Source organism: Musca domestica, unplaced genomic scaffold (genome assembly GCF_030504385.1).
Source record: "Musca domestica strain aabys unplaced genomic scaffold, Musca_domestica.polishedcontigs.V.1.1 43, whole genome shotgun sequence".
NCBI classification, from domain to species: domain Eukaryota; kingdom Metazoa; phylum Arthropoda; class Insecta; order Diptera; family Muscidae; genus Musca; species Musca domestica.
In genome coordinates, this window is record NW_026712332.1 from 8,229,144 (window position 1) to 8,244,495 (window position 15,352).

The 15,352-nt window shown below is 41.9% G+C and overlaps 1 protein-coding gene across 1 annotated transcript in view; it reads right to left on the minus strand.

The window, feature by feature from the left end:
* Window positions 1-15,352, minus strand: part of LOC131804355 (transcription elongation factor SPT6-like) — a 144,656-nt gene that overhangs the window by 51,303 nt on the left and 78,001 nt on the right. The window contains exon 3 of the mRNA XM_059127175.1: window positions 1-105. This exon is cut by the window's left edge and continues 101 nt beyond it. Within this exon, the coding sequence (XP_058983158.1) occupies window positions 1-105 (105 nt within the window). The remainder of the gene's footprint in view (window positions 106-15,352) is intronic.

The following is a 15,352-nucleotide window of genomic DNA, read 5'->3' on the forward strand; positions in this document are numbered from 1 at the left end:
TTGAGGCATTCGAAGTGTCGGAATCTTCTCCCTCGGTTCCATCCTCCTCGATCGGATTATCGTCTATTAAATCCTTCAGTTCCTCACGAAGACGTTCTTCATCATCTATAACAAAAATTAAGACTTTTGAATTCAATAGTAACAAGTTTAAAGAAGACGATAATAATAGAATAAGCATAAACTAAAACTCATGTAAATACATACAGTAAAACGTTCTGCCCGCCCATCCATTATTGTAATATAGGTTGTATTCATTGTCACCGTTACTCTGGCTTTTGTTATTAACAATATACTTATAGATCTAGAGGTAACAGGGACAAAAGTAGTCGCATAGGCTGATGATGTCGTCCTATTAATTGCCGGGAAATTCCTGCAAACAATATCGGACCTAATGTAAGGAGCTCTAGTCACCCTATCACGGTGGGCGCGTCGCAATGGACTAGGCGTCAACCCATCAAAGACAGAGCTCGTCCTTTTCACCAAAAAACGGAAACAGCCCTGCTGGTCACGAGGAGCACTGAGGTCAACGGTCCGATGACTATATATGTCGATAGTCAAGCAGTACTAAAGGCCTTAAATTCTCTTACTATCAAGTCTAGGGTTGTTTTGAACTGCAGGGAAGCCTTGGAAAACACTGTGTTGTCCATCAAGCTTTGTTGGGTTCCTGGCCATTATAACATCACAGGTAACGAGACTGCAGACGAATTGGCCAGGCTAGGATCTGAATCAGTACAATTGAAGTAGACAACTCGGTTAAACCACCACTGTGCAATTTCCTACAGGTCATTCACAGACATTACTCTGAGAGAATCCAACAAAAATGGCTGGACGAAATGGGATGCAACATCTCCAAAAGAATCTGGCCGACCCTTTCAGAGAAGAGAACAAGATCGCTGATGTCATTGTCAAAACCTGACTTAAAACTTGTGGTGGGTATCATCACAGGTCATTGTAAGGTGAGGGCTATGACCTCGAAATGGGACAGTGACGACATTGACTATTGTAGGATCTGTCAAGATGAAGAAATCGAGACAGTCGAACACTTGCTCTGCCACTGCCCAGCACTCATTAATGTGAGACACAGACTAGTGGAAGAACTAGTGACACATGATCTGTCCTCTTTTTCTAACACTCACCCTATAGTAATCCTTCAATTAGCCAGAAGATTCAAGTGGCTAAAGGCGACACGGCAAACTCCTCAGCCGTAGATCACACTCTATAACTCTATCTCTTATCTTCACCTCTTCTTCCTAACCTAACCTTCATTGTCAAATCAAAATGGCGTTTGGTATATCAGTTAAGCGATATTCTTAAAATTGGTAAATATTTATTTAAGTTCATAAAGGTTGTCAAGTTCGGTGTCATGTGCATCTTCTCGGCATCGTTCGACTACATATAAGTATTAACCCCGAATATATTAACTTAAATAATTTATTTAGTTTGTGTACCCTGCACAACAAGACAAAGTCTTGTAAATTTCAGTAAATGCGTTGCTGATACCCTGTGAGAGATGTGGAAGAGAATTCCAAAGATGTAAGGCACCGATATAAAACTGCTACTCTGAAACCAGACTATGTCACCCCAGTGGTATAATAGTCCTTCCTCTGTTGGATCAAGTAAATTTTAATCTTTGAAAGAGGCATTTAGGTTTATTCTTAATGATCATTTAGTGTAGACATTGTAAAGATTTCATGTTAAGAAAGGCTTTGAAACTTAAACCATTTATGGAAATTGTGTATAGTGTATTGCGCTGTTATGAGCTACTTTTAATTTTCGGAAACTTATTGCATCACAATGGGCAATGAGTTCACAACCATAAAGCAATCTAGGAGCCAGATTGGTTTTTAGCAAGAAGGGAACGTATATTAAGTGGCGTATAAGAGCGTGTCAACCACAATACTGATTGTGAACGATTAGTGAGATAAGAAAAAATAGTTTTGTCGATAAGGCAGAAAAGCCAAAATATATCCGGAGTTTAAAACAAAGAATTTGGCTATCTAGTATATCGAAAGCTTTTGAGTGTCCAAGAACAAAAAAAATTGAGCCCAAACAATAGGGTCTCGTCATTAGTGACATATAATGAATTGTCAACTTGAATGGTTGGAATACTAACGACTGTTTAAATAACAAATCGTGCTTAGAAAAACATGAGGCAGAAACCTTATCATATAGGAGAATATTGTTGCGATTATTAACAAAGAACAAATCGGTGAGAGTGCTGACAGTGGAAGAAAAATGAGTAGGTTGTGGTGGTGTGTGAGACCATACAGTCTGTTAAAACATCATTATACAAACATTTTTGTCAATGGTTTCGACTTGAGGCGAAATTTAGCGATAAGGGATGTTTTTACTTCTCCCGCAGTTTTGTAAATAATTTTGCGCGTTTAGTTTTGTGACGCATATTGAGAAATATCAATCATATTCCGAAATTTGTCAATATTTTTTTGTTGTAGATACAGATTGGATCATTACTCTTATGATGCTTGATGTATACAATACTACGAAAGTTGTACACCGCATATGAGAATTAATAAATTAATGGCATCTTGACGGTGCTGGTAGTTGGCGTTTGAAAGGTTCTCACTCACATAATATTGGGAATTTGAGTTGAAACCGATTGAGTTTAACATGAGCTTATTGTTGTTCAACTTTTTGTATCTTGATAAAGACTTCATGAAAGAATTTCATTTCATTTATTTACATTCAATACAAATATAAAGCTTTAGTCTTTGAAGGGTTAATTTCCAACTTGTTAGATAACAATAGATTTGAATAGAATTGAAGAATACGATTGGAACACCAAAAAAATGTCATCTGCAAAAACGTAAGGATTACAGCTGCGAATAAAATAAGCAGTCGCGGACAGCTCAGCGTTTTCTAGGGGGAGAGTCTCGGACTAAATACCCGAGTGCCTGTGATCCCTGGACTCGACGAGGCGACACTGGTGCCCCTAAACTATCCAGTCGGCGGCCTGGTCCACCGCAACGGACTCCCTATTGCTGGGGTGTTACGTAAATCGTGCCCATCAGTATTCCAAGGTGTGCAGTCAGGGTACCGACTGTATTAGAACGGTTGCCTCGTCGATACCTGGGCACCTCGACGAGTAACAGGCTTAGTTGGTCATGGCGGACCTCGTCACCTCCACTGTCCAGATATCTTATGGAGAATCTTATTAACAACAAAACAACAAAAACCGACAAAAATTCAACCACCTCTTCGGAGGTGTCGACCCAGGACATGGCCACGGACAAGATGTTAACTTCGGGCGTGGACGTGACTCTGCAAACTTACCGAGACGTGGTATGCGAGAGCATACAGCGACAGAGCGAACAGCTGTCCTCCCTTCTAGAGAAGACCACTCTGAAGCTCAGCCAGGAGAGTGTGGTTTTGGGAATGACTCACCCCTCTCTGATGAGGAGCTCGACGTCACCGTCATACCCTCATCTTTGAGGGGTGAGTCAGTCCAAAATACTGAAAGGGACACTCAATCTAGTGCCAAGGCTAGGTCAACTCCTGTGAAAGGGGTTCCATCGGTACCTACCGGTGCGGCCAACCTCCGGGTCGAGGAAGGCGTCGTGGAAGGGGGCACTGATATTCCTATTAACCACGATGACTCCGGATCGAAGGAGGGAAAAAATAAGGTGAGGTATTGTAGAAGCTTCGTCGGTCGCGATCCCCTACAGATTACGGAGAGGGAAAAGGCCCTGATTAGGAGGAACCTAAAGGCAGTGCGGAAGTTCGAAAAGAACCACCCGGAACTGCCAAAATGTTCACTCGAAAAGGACCTTGCCTCTCTATTTACAGACCTCGCCAAGACGGTAAGTCCATCTGAGGACAAGCCAACTAACGATGCTGGGGTGGAGGGCAACACCACTCCCGACGATGGTAAGACAGCTTCGGCTGTTGCACCATCAACGAAATCAAATGTAGCCCCCCTTATCTAACGCAGGGAAAAGGAGGAACAAAAGGACGCCCCTAACGGAAATGCTGCCCCGGTGGATCCAAAGGAGGCCAAACCCTCTTCTCGTGTAACGATGAAGAGAGGACGGTCAACGGAGGAACCACACCCCGAGGCGAAGAAACCGTTAACGGGCAAACTTCCCCCTCCGCAAACTGCGTCTTCTACGCCAGTAGCTGGCAAGAAGACAGTGGCAAGACCGGTACAAACAGCCTCTGTGGACCCTAAGTCTGCTAAGGCTATGTCTGCTACCACAAACCCACAACCTTCGAGCCAGAATTCAAGGAAGAGGAAATATTCCCAAAAATTATACCCGGACAATCTCCGTGTAGCGGTCATCGACCGAGCTGAGCCGGAAGGCAAAATCAGTGAAAGTTGGTGGCTTCTCATTGAGGACCGTCTGAGGGGGCAGGTTTTCCTAGGGGATGATCCTTCTAGGCTACAGTTTGGCAGTGCTACCGTTTACAAGGGAGTGAAGGTCATCTGCTGCGAAAATGAGGAGTCGAAGGACTTTCTTGTGACCGCAGTAGCTGGCCTTCAGGGACTTGGGGATGGAAGTGCCTTTGCTGCTGTATCCCTGAAGGAAATCCCCTGCAGGAAGATATGACAGCATGGGTGCCGCCGCCCTCTGTGGACCCGTCACGCGTGCTGACAATATTGGGGAAACAAAACCCCAATCTCTGTACGGACAGCTGGCGCTGTCGAGACGCCACGGCGGTCAGATTGGAGACTCGGACGGGCAAAATTATCTTCCTTGTCTCCTTGTACCTACCCTTCGAATACCCCGACCCGCCAGGCCAAGTGGTAGAGGAGCTGGTCACAAAATTGGGTGGAAAAGGCGGTCTCATCGTTGTGTGTGATGCCAACGCTCACCACTCTCAATGGGGCAGCAGCAACACTAATGCCAGAGGTGAATCGGCCTAGTCAGCATCGTGGGGCGGAAGACGTAAGTCTGACTGATAGAATTGTAAACGCCCCCAAGATCTTGTGGGCCATAAACTCATTCAAACCTTTCAAGTCACCGGGTCCAGATGGCATTATCCCCGCTATGCTACAGCATGCGTCGACGGTGATAATACCATTCCTGGAAGTGATTTTTAAGGCATGTTTGCGTCTTTCTCACATTCCATTACTGTGGGGGGAAGTAACAGTCGCTTACATTCCCAAAGCTGGGAAGCCAAGCCATGTACTTCCAAAAGACTACAGGCCTATTAGCCTCTCGTCCTTTCTATTGAAAACGCTAGAGAGACTAATAGACATAGAGATCAGATCTCTAATACCCTTGACATCGCTAAGCACTGCTCAGCATGCCTATATGAAAGGCAAATCCGTTGAATCAGCGCAACACGACGTTGTGGGTTATATAGAGAAGAACCTGAACAGCTCATGCTTCACGTTGGCGGCCTTCCTCGACATCGAGGGGGCCTTAATTAATGTTACAATTGAGGCAATTCATAGTTCTCTCGAAAGACTTAGTGTGCCACCACTTCTCATTGATTGGATTGATGTTATGCTTAGCAGCAGAATCATCAACTCAAGCGTCGGGGAGTGTTCTGTTAGGAAAACGGTCACTAGGGGTACTCCACAAGGAGGCGTTTTGTCACCACTGCTTTGGCTTCTGGTGATAAACAGTATTTTACTCGATCTGGAGCACGGCGGAACAAAGGTCGTGGCTTACGCCGACGATGTGGTCCTGCTGATTGTTGGGAAATTTCCGCAAACTGTTTCGGATCTTATGCAGGGAGCTCTAGTTAAACTATCCAGATGGGCGCGCTGCAATGGATTAGGCGTGAACCCATCCAAAACTGAACTCGTACTCTTTACAAGGAGGCGGACGGTGTATTTCTAAGCCTTTCTTTGGAAGCAAAATATCTCGGTACTATCCTAGACCAGAAACTAAGCTGGAAGAGGAATATCGAGGAGCGAGCGAAGAAGGGCTTAAATGCACTTAACTCCTGCAAAAACTCCACAGGAAAGAGTTGGGGGCTTAAACCCCATATTATCGAAGGATATATGAGTCAGTCGTCCGACCATTCCTTCAGGAAAACCACCTTCAGCAAGAAAATTGATAAAGTTCAAAGAGTTGCATCACTACTAATTACAGGTGCGGTCAGGAGCACGCCACAATCCGCTCTAGATACCCTACTCAATTTAAAGCGGCTAGGCTTATTTGTAGAGGAACTAGCAGCTGCTAGGTGTGCCCTGCGACTCAATGAACTAGGACAATGGCGGAGTCAATCCTTCGGACACTCTGTCATTCTTAAGTATGTGGAGAACGTAAGTAATCAGGCTATAGCTAGTGACTATATACTCCCTAGGCACAGCTTTGAATTACTCGACATCCGCATACCAAACAGGAATATCTGGTCCCGTGGTACTTTTAACGGTATAGTTGTCTATACTGATTGTTCAAAGATGGAAAGTGGAACGGGGTAAGTGGGGCTGGAGTCTACTGTGAAAGTTTAAGTATCCAAAGATCCTTCAGGCTAAACAGCGATTGTAGCGTTTTTCAGGCAGAAATTTTTGCTGTCAGAATGGCCATAGAGCTGCTGGAAAACAGAATCAATGAATGGGGTGGACCGGTACTATATATGTCGATAGTCAAGCGGCCCTAAAAGCTCTAAATTCTTTTATAATAAAATCTATGGCTGTTCTGGAGTGCAAGAATGCCCTGGTAAAGGTTAAGTCGGTTGTCAAGCTCTGTTGGGTTGCTGGACACTGCAACATATCTGGCAATGAATTTCCCGATGAATTGGCCAGACGCGGATCTGAGTCAGTAGATCTAGAGATTGAGACCTCAGTGAAGCCACATTTATGCCACTTCTTTCAAGTGCTGCATAATCACTATCTTGGGAGTTACAAAAAATATTCTTAAATTCATCTAGTTTGACATTGGAATTGGAAGGTCACAGGCTTTGAGCGTTAATATGCGCAATGTTTAAATTCATTGAAAGAGAAGAATTTAGATTCTTTATAAAGTTATCATTAGCTATGGGACCACAATTGATGTTAGACGTCATATAGTTGTGGACAATATTCATATGTTAGGGAGGTAGAAATTGATAAGTACATAAATAATAAAAACATTATTATAATTTTCAAGAAACAATTCAGAACAGTATTACCACGTGAATGAAAAATGGAATATAGTAATTGTAATATGTAATATTTAGCTGGTGAGATTTAAAAAAATTCAATATCATCAATCTTTTCAAGATTAAACCAGACATAAAAATGTCGCCTATGTTTAATCTGTGCTGCAAGATCGAATATTCACGTTCTACAAACTTATTCTTATAAGATAAATCATGGGATTTGACAAGGTCTCTACAGTTAACAACATTATCTTTGATTTCCTGCAGGCTTCTAGATAAATCTGCTCGAATTTTCGTAACTTATTTTTCATTTCAGCTTGGTCATCTTTAATTCACTTGCTAGTGTACGAAACGAATCTCTCAGAAAAGAAAACTGCACACGAATTTCCTTCTTAAATGCATTATCAGAGTTGGCTGGAGGATTTTCCATACAATTAGAACAAGTATATGCAATACTGCAGTTTTTGTCTAACATATTGAATAGAGCTTTTGAAACTTTTTCGCAATCAGCATGATACCAGACACTACATTTTCTGCATAGTAAGCATTTGGTTTTTTACAGTTTCCACAAGTCACAGACTCCACAAGAATAACTAATTTTTAACTCATCCCTAGTTTAGTTAAAAATTATCAATTTTTTCCAGTGGTAGGTATTTTTACCCTGATCCCGGGAAACAATTTTTTCTTGGAGAAAGGATCCGGGACCCCGGAAAGTCCGGGTTCAAGACCCCGACTAGACCCGGATCCCGATATATACAATATAGGTATCGTTGGAAAGCTTATGAAAATACCTATCCAACAAGTGATCATAGTTCGGAAGTTATAGTCAAATTATCGACTATTTTCATAAGCTTTTGACTTTCGGGTCAAAAAACTGGTGATACGTCCCCCGGGTACGTCCCCCAAGAAAATAATCGGGGTAAAAATACCTACCTCTGGAAAAAATTTCGAAAAAATCGAGGAGTTTTTACTAAACTAGAGTTGTTTCCATTTTTATGTTTTAAATATCAAGTTGCAGCAAAATTTGGTATTGAAATTCAAAGCCAGATCTCAAAAAAGGGACGACGGCATAAGTAAATTATAACTACAAAACGCGCTTATAACAACAATTTTGAACGCGTCGATTAGTTTTTTGACTAGCGGCACAAACCCAAACAGTGGAAGAAACGATGGTCAATATATTGTTTATTTTTTATGGCGTCTTCGGACTGAGTCAATACACAAGCCTCACAATCACAATGTAATTTTTTTAATTTGCAAATAATTAAAAAAAAAACGTGTATGTCACAATTTGATTTCATATATCCGTGTTAATATGTGTTCAGATCTAATACAATTTGACAAAGTTTATCCACTCATTCTCTTATAAAGGAATGCCATTTTCGTTTTTTAATTACGAGGAATATTCCACACGTCTACCACAGCATAGCTTTGCCAATTTTTTTTTCAATAAGGCGACATAAACTTTGACAAGAATCAATCCATCAGGCGATTTTTTTTTTTGGTGTTGGTATTTTTATTTTGAAGCCTTTGAATGCATTTGATTTTTGGTACGGGAATGTGGACGTGTATATATTTTGAAACACCTTATGTAGATTTTCATCATTTCCATGGAGTACGCCATTGACCCGAACCTAACAGGATAGGGGCAGATTTTCTTGCCAGAGATATTGTACTTGCTGATCCTGTACGTCTGCTTTCAGGAGTAAAATATCAGATTGCGTATTCTTAAGTTGTTTTATCTCAGCTTTCAATTGAGGAACTTCATTAAGAGCTTCCTCAAGTTGATTGTTGTTGCTGTTGTAGCAGTAGTACATGCATGTGTTTGCGTTCTGCTAATCTGGTTCTAGCTCCAGGTTTAGAAATTCGGCTACTTTAATGGGCTCTAGCCAGAGATGTTCTGGAGTGAGTTGGGTAGGTTTGGCTGTACAATTAAAGAGGTGCAGCGTATTGTGCGGGCTCAGACCTGCCTGATAGGCTTCTTGATCTAGAGGTTCTCTCTTGTAACGCTGGACCTCCCTCTCTTGATCATGTATGTCCTTCCTGATACGCCTGGGTGGGGGAGATTTATCCACCATATGATGGTTGGGATGACTCTAACTACAGACCGACCTATCGTTTTAGAAGAGGTCAACAAGGTTTGTTTGTCCGCACTCCAAATGCTGCCGGCTAGCGCCTTGAGGACCTTGTGCCTACTTTTCATCTTGTCGCAGATAGCTGTGGCTTGGGCGGACGACTTAAACATGCTGTCGAACGTAACCTCAATAATCTTGGGGTAGTTGATAGGTCAAGGGCTACCAGGACTGTCACTCGGCCTGTTCTGGTTCAGTCCTCTATTAATATGTGTGGAAATGGCGTGTAATGCTGTTGTGGTACTATGTTGTGGACGGAATCCGTGCTGGTGGTTGGCAACTGTATAGCTTCCTCAAATACTGGGGAGGAGTAAAGCCTCAAGAGACTTAGCTACAGTCGACAAAAGCGAAATCAGCTTGTACGATTCGCCTTTACTGGCATCCTTGCCTGGCTTCAGTAGCGGAACACCCGGCCCATTTTTCAGGTTTCGGGTACTATGTGGGTGGCTAGCGACTAATTGAGAACTTTCGTTAAGTACTCGACTCCCGGCGTATTCTGCTGCTTCAACATTACCATTGAGATTCCGTCCGGGCCCAACGCTTTGGATGACTTAGCGTTACGGATGGCATTTGCAACATCACCCATAGATCTAGAGGTTACGACGTAGTACACTTCGCTTCGCTCTATCGCTCTCGGGGTGCTCGGCAAATTGTCGGTTAAAATTCTCCGCGCACGTCTTCGGATTAGTCACAGTTACGTCGTTAAAAGTGACTGAGGTCCTATCATCCTTTTTTCCAGGGTTCGAGAGCGACTTAACCGTTACCCACAGCTTACTCAAATCAGTTCCAATGTTGGAACAGCAACATGTACCGTAAAGTGCTACGGTGTTGGTTGCTGTTCTGGAGACTGCGGTGGAGTGCCATACTCCGACGACGTCTCTGATGAGGACGACGAAGAAGTGGACTCGCTAGGGACTTCGTTACTACAGCAAGTCGCAACATAATCCCTTTCTCTGTAGTCCCGCAGACGCCTTAGTCCGGAACAGTTCTTAAAGTTCACCCATTCTCTACATCCATTACATCGCACCGAAACAGATCTGTGGTGGATGACGTTCGGGCAAACCGAGCAGAACCAAGGTTCGGGGTTTTCCTCAATCCAGGCATGGACCGATAAAATCCGGAGCAAGCATTCCGGGATATGCTGCTTCCAATGCATAAAAATAAACAAACACAAACATGTACATACTGGGTTAGCAGCCGCTGGCCGAAACTGGAATCTTGTTGTTTCGGGTCAATCCGGTATCGTAGGACCCGCAACCGTGGGATTGTCCTCAAGCTGATGAATGCGCCCAATAGCATCACACAGTTTTATGTTCATCTCGTTGAGAATATCTATCCTCGTACTCAGACGATCACTTAATTTAACGAAACGAATCACGCTTTCGAACGAATTGAGATAGAAGGCTAAATTTTTACACACATATTTACATGAGTAAAACAACAGTTTGCGTATTCTTAAGTTGTTTTATCTCAGTTTTCAATTGCGGAACATCATTAAGAGCTTCCTCAAGTTGATGAATGCGCCCAATAGCATCACACAGCTTTATGTTCATCTCGTTGAGAATATCTATCCTCGTACTCAGACGATCACTTAATTTAGCGATACGAATCATGCTATGTAATCACGAATTGAGATAGAGGGCTAAATTTTTGCACACATGTTTATTTTGCCAGCAGGCAGTTCGTAAATAGGTCATGTAGGTCCACGTTTTCATATAGCCCCCATATAACGGTACTTCCCGATATTTGGTATTTTGATCATTTTAGCGACATTATCCTCCGAAATTGTTTCAAATTTAGTATTTGAAGTTCAAAAAGAATACTACAGCCTAAGACAGAAAATTGTCTGTGCAGGTTCACGTTTTCGTATAGCCCCCATATAACGGTACCTCCCAATATGCGGTATTTTGATGATTTTAGCGTTTTTATTCACCGGAGTAGTTTCCAATTACGTATGTAGAGTTAGTAATGGGAACCTTTGACCTGATCAATATATTTTCTTCTGGTTTTTCGTTTGGCTCGAGGTCAGAATTTAAAAAAACAGACGAATTTGTGTTTTAATATATTAATTTATTTGTCCGATATTTCGACTATCTTCGATAGTCATCATCAGGGATTTGAATTGGATTTTAACTCTTCTGTTTTTAAGTTCTCTGATGCAGCTTTTCCATCCTTTCCTTTCCAACTGTTGGAAAATTCGAGTAAAAAGGAAAGGATGGAAAAGCTGCATCAGAGAACTTAAAAACAGAAGAGTTAAAATCCAATTCAAATCCCTGATGATGACTATCGACAATTTGTTATTCAAAATGTGCACAGTGCTATTTTCTTTGAATAGGTACCAAAAAGCAATGTTTCTACACACATATCTAAGCTCAAACCCATATATCCCAACATACCAAAAAAGCTTGAAAATAATATTACAATAAGCATTTGAAGATAAGCCTTAAGCTTGAGAAAACATTGAAAAATAGTTATGTAACAAATATAGAATAATCGAAATTGAACCCTTATTATACCCTACAACACTATGTGTTGGGGGTATTATAAGTTTGATTGGGCCAAAAATTATGTAACACCTCGAAATATTGATTTCCCACATAGGAAAGTATATATGGATCTTCCTATCTCGCCGAGCTGAGTCGATCTAGCTATGTATGTCCGTCCATCTGTCCATGTTAATTTGTAATCACTCTACAGGTCGCAATCATGGCTCAATATTCACGAAATTTAGAATGGAGGTGCGGCTAGGGTCAGAATAGAACCCTTTTGGAGATGATCGCATAATATTTAGGGGTTGAAAACTGAAAAAAATCCTGATTTTGCAATTGCTCTACAGGTCGCAATTATAGACCAATCGAAGCGAAAGTCAGCATGGGGCTGGGCAAAAGCCTTACAATTTTGATGGTCCTCGGGTAATATTTAGTGGGTGAAATAGTCCATAGCATTTGCGTTAAATAAAAGTCAAATTTTCGATTAAACCGCGAATATTTTCAATTCCGGCGAAATCACAAATAGACGAACAGGTCAATTCTGACCATTCTATAGATCCCGATAGTAAATATATCGGATACATATAGCGAAATATATACAATGTGTATATACAAAGGAAGGGGATGTTAGCTAGAATGCTTATATCTCAAGAATGGCTGGACCTAATTTGACAAATTTGGCTAATTCAGAATGCCCTCTTGGTATAAAAGAATAAAATTTAAAAAAATCGCCTAAAAAGATGCCAATAATGATAATATAGATTTTGTAGTATTTTGTGACAATTTTTTTTTTTTCATCCTTTTTATCGCATGTGATTGTTTCATTCTGACTTATAATATTGAGGTGTATATTTTGTAATATTTTTTACACCTTACAACACAGGTTGGTATTTTATATACAGATTGCAATTATCGTCCGATCCTCAGAAGGGCTAGGCCTATTGTTTTCAAAGATGCCCGGAATATATTTAGGGGTTGAAATGGACCAACAACTAAAAATGTTCCTGATTTTGCAGTCGTTATAAAGGTCACAAATAGCAACCAAAGGACACGAAATCTCGCATGATGTTAGAGTTTAGGACATCGCTACTTTTGTGTGAAAAAATACCAACATTATTTACAGATGTATCCGAAATACACAAAAGGAGAACTTCTGGCTGAAGCCAATCGACACGCCTGAGAAGAGAGTTAAGAACAGGGTAGAATTCTAGCATTTTGGATGACCTTTGGATTAAATTTAGCTGTAAAATGGACCACAACAACTAACAGCACGACGGAGTGCGTAAATATTGGTCAAAATGCTAAGGGTAATATCTGGGCAGTGCTCCGTGACATAATTTAAAAAGCGAAATATTGCAAAATGGATTTGGACATAACATATTGTAGTGCTGTAGGGTAGGTCTGCCCCGCACGACAATAGCCGTTGCTTACTTGCTTTTAAGCTTATACTTGTAATTGAAGAATAATCTTATGAAAGTAATATTATATTAAGGTTATTTTTGTAATAGTATAAAATATTTATTTTTCATTTTTCAATTATTTTGTACAACCTAGTTGTCACTGCCTCCTGTGATCTTGATATTTAGACGCTTTCTTTTCACTTATTTCAGCTTCTGTGTCTCCCCCACTAATATTACCCTTCTATTGAATTGCAGTCGAGATTTCCAGATTTATTATTCATAATTACCTTAAGAATTCGGTCCGGAAAGATTTATCTGACAATTTTCACAAAAAATCAAAACAAATTTGTCAACAATGGACAGAAAAAAAAAACGATAGAAGAAGACTCATCGTTTTTAAATGAAATTAGCTGTTTGTTACAGAATCTGTCCAAAATTGTATATGTATGACGGGGAATTAATATTTGAACTATTTTTACATATCACTTTTTTTGTTAGCAGCTCTTGCAGGACTATATTCTTCAAATGTTTTCTGGACATTTTTCTATTTTATTTCACAAATTTTTGACAAATTTTGAATTTATTGCGGTTGCCACAATCAGCACAAGAGAACTGCCCGAAAAATTCAGCTGCACCTATTTCACTTACAGCCAAATCTACTCAACTAACGCCAGTGTCGTTGCGGACCAAACCCATACAGGTTGCATCTTTCTTGAGGCTGGATTTGGAAGCAGAACCTGATTGAGGTGAATTAGAACGGACACACCTTTGAAGTTGCTGCGGGTTCTACGACACCGGATTGACCTGAAACAACAACACTCCAGTTTAGGCCAGCGGCCGCCAACCCAGTGTATATATGTTCGTGTTTGTTTATTTTTCTGTTTTGGTCCGTGCCGGGCTTGAGGAAAACCCCGGACCATGGTTCTGTACGGTTTGCCAAAACACCATCCACCGTAGATCAGTCTCGGTTCCTATAGCGATAGGGACTATTTTGCATCGTGCTGTATCAACGTAGTCCCCAGTAAGTCCACGACCTCGTCGTCAACTTCCGAGTCGTCGTCGGAGTATGGAACTCCCCCGCAGTCTTCAGAACAGCAACCTTTACGGCAGCACCTAACGCCACATGTTTCTGTTCCAATTCCGGACAGTGCATCATTCTTGCAATTCAATTGCAACGGACTCCGAGGTAAAATTGATGAGATAGTGGATTTTATGAATCGGGGGAATATTAAGATCGCAGCGGTGCAGGAAACCAAGCTCAAGCTACAACGTATTGAGGAAAGATCACACCAGAAGTGGAGGTGGGGGATTAGCGTTCCTGTTAGCATGGGGGTAGCAGTCAAGTGTGGAACTGCCGAGGTAGAAGTGTTTAATGTGTATATCCCGCCGGTTAATAGCTGTGAACCGCGTTATTTGCCTAATATAAGCCCACTTTTGGAAGGCAATAACCGCCTGGTACTAGGGGATTTCAATGCCCACCATGAGTTGTGGCATTCCGTCCTAAGTAATGACCAGAGGGGATCAGCGTCCTAATTAATGACCAGAGGGGATGGAGCAGATTGACTGCTCCACATTTTGCACGGTAAACGATTTTGCCCCCACCCGAATAAGAGGAGTGTCACAGTACGCCAGATTTAACCATTGTGTCACCCGGTCTGATAAATGACGTGACTTGGCAACCCGTTATTTCTCTTTGCTCAGACCATATCCCGATTATCGTCTCCATCAGCAGATCGCCCGATTTCATAACCTCTGAACGCCGCACTTTCCTTAACCATGGGAAAGGGCACTGACCCGAGTTCAGAGAGTTCACCAACCTTCGCTTCAGAGAACGGCCCAATCCTTCTGATGTTCGGGTAGCTGAAAGGATTTTCCGGGACATCATCAAAGCTGCAGCCGCTCGCTATATACCTGCTGGTCTAATACCCGAAGTAAGACAAAATTTCCCAGCAGAGGCAGCGGGATTAGCGAATGAGCGTGATGAGCTCCGACGTACTAACCCTACTGATCCCAGAGTCAGTGAACTGACAGTGGAAGTCAACCGGTTGGTACAGGAGCATAAGCGGAAAAAGTGGCTAGACCATCTGAATTGTTGCAACATTGGAACCGATTTGAGTATACTGTGGGTAACGGCCAAGTCACATTCGAACCCTGGGAAAAAGGATGATAGTACAGCAGTCGCACTTAACGACGTAACTGTGACTGATCAGAAGAGGTGCGCTGACCATTTTAACCGCCAATTTGTGGAGCACCCCGAGAGTGATAGGGCGAGACGAAG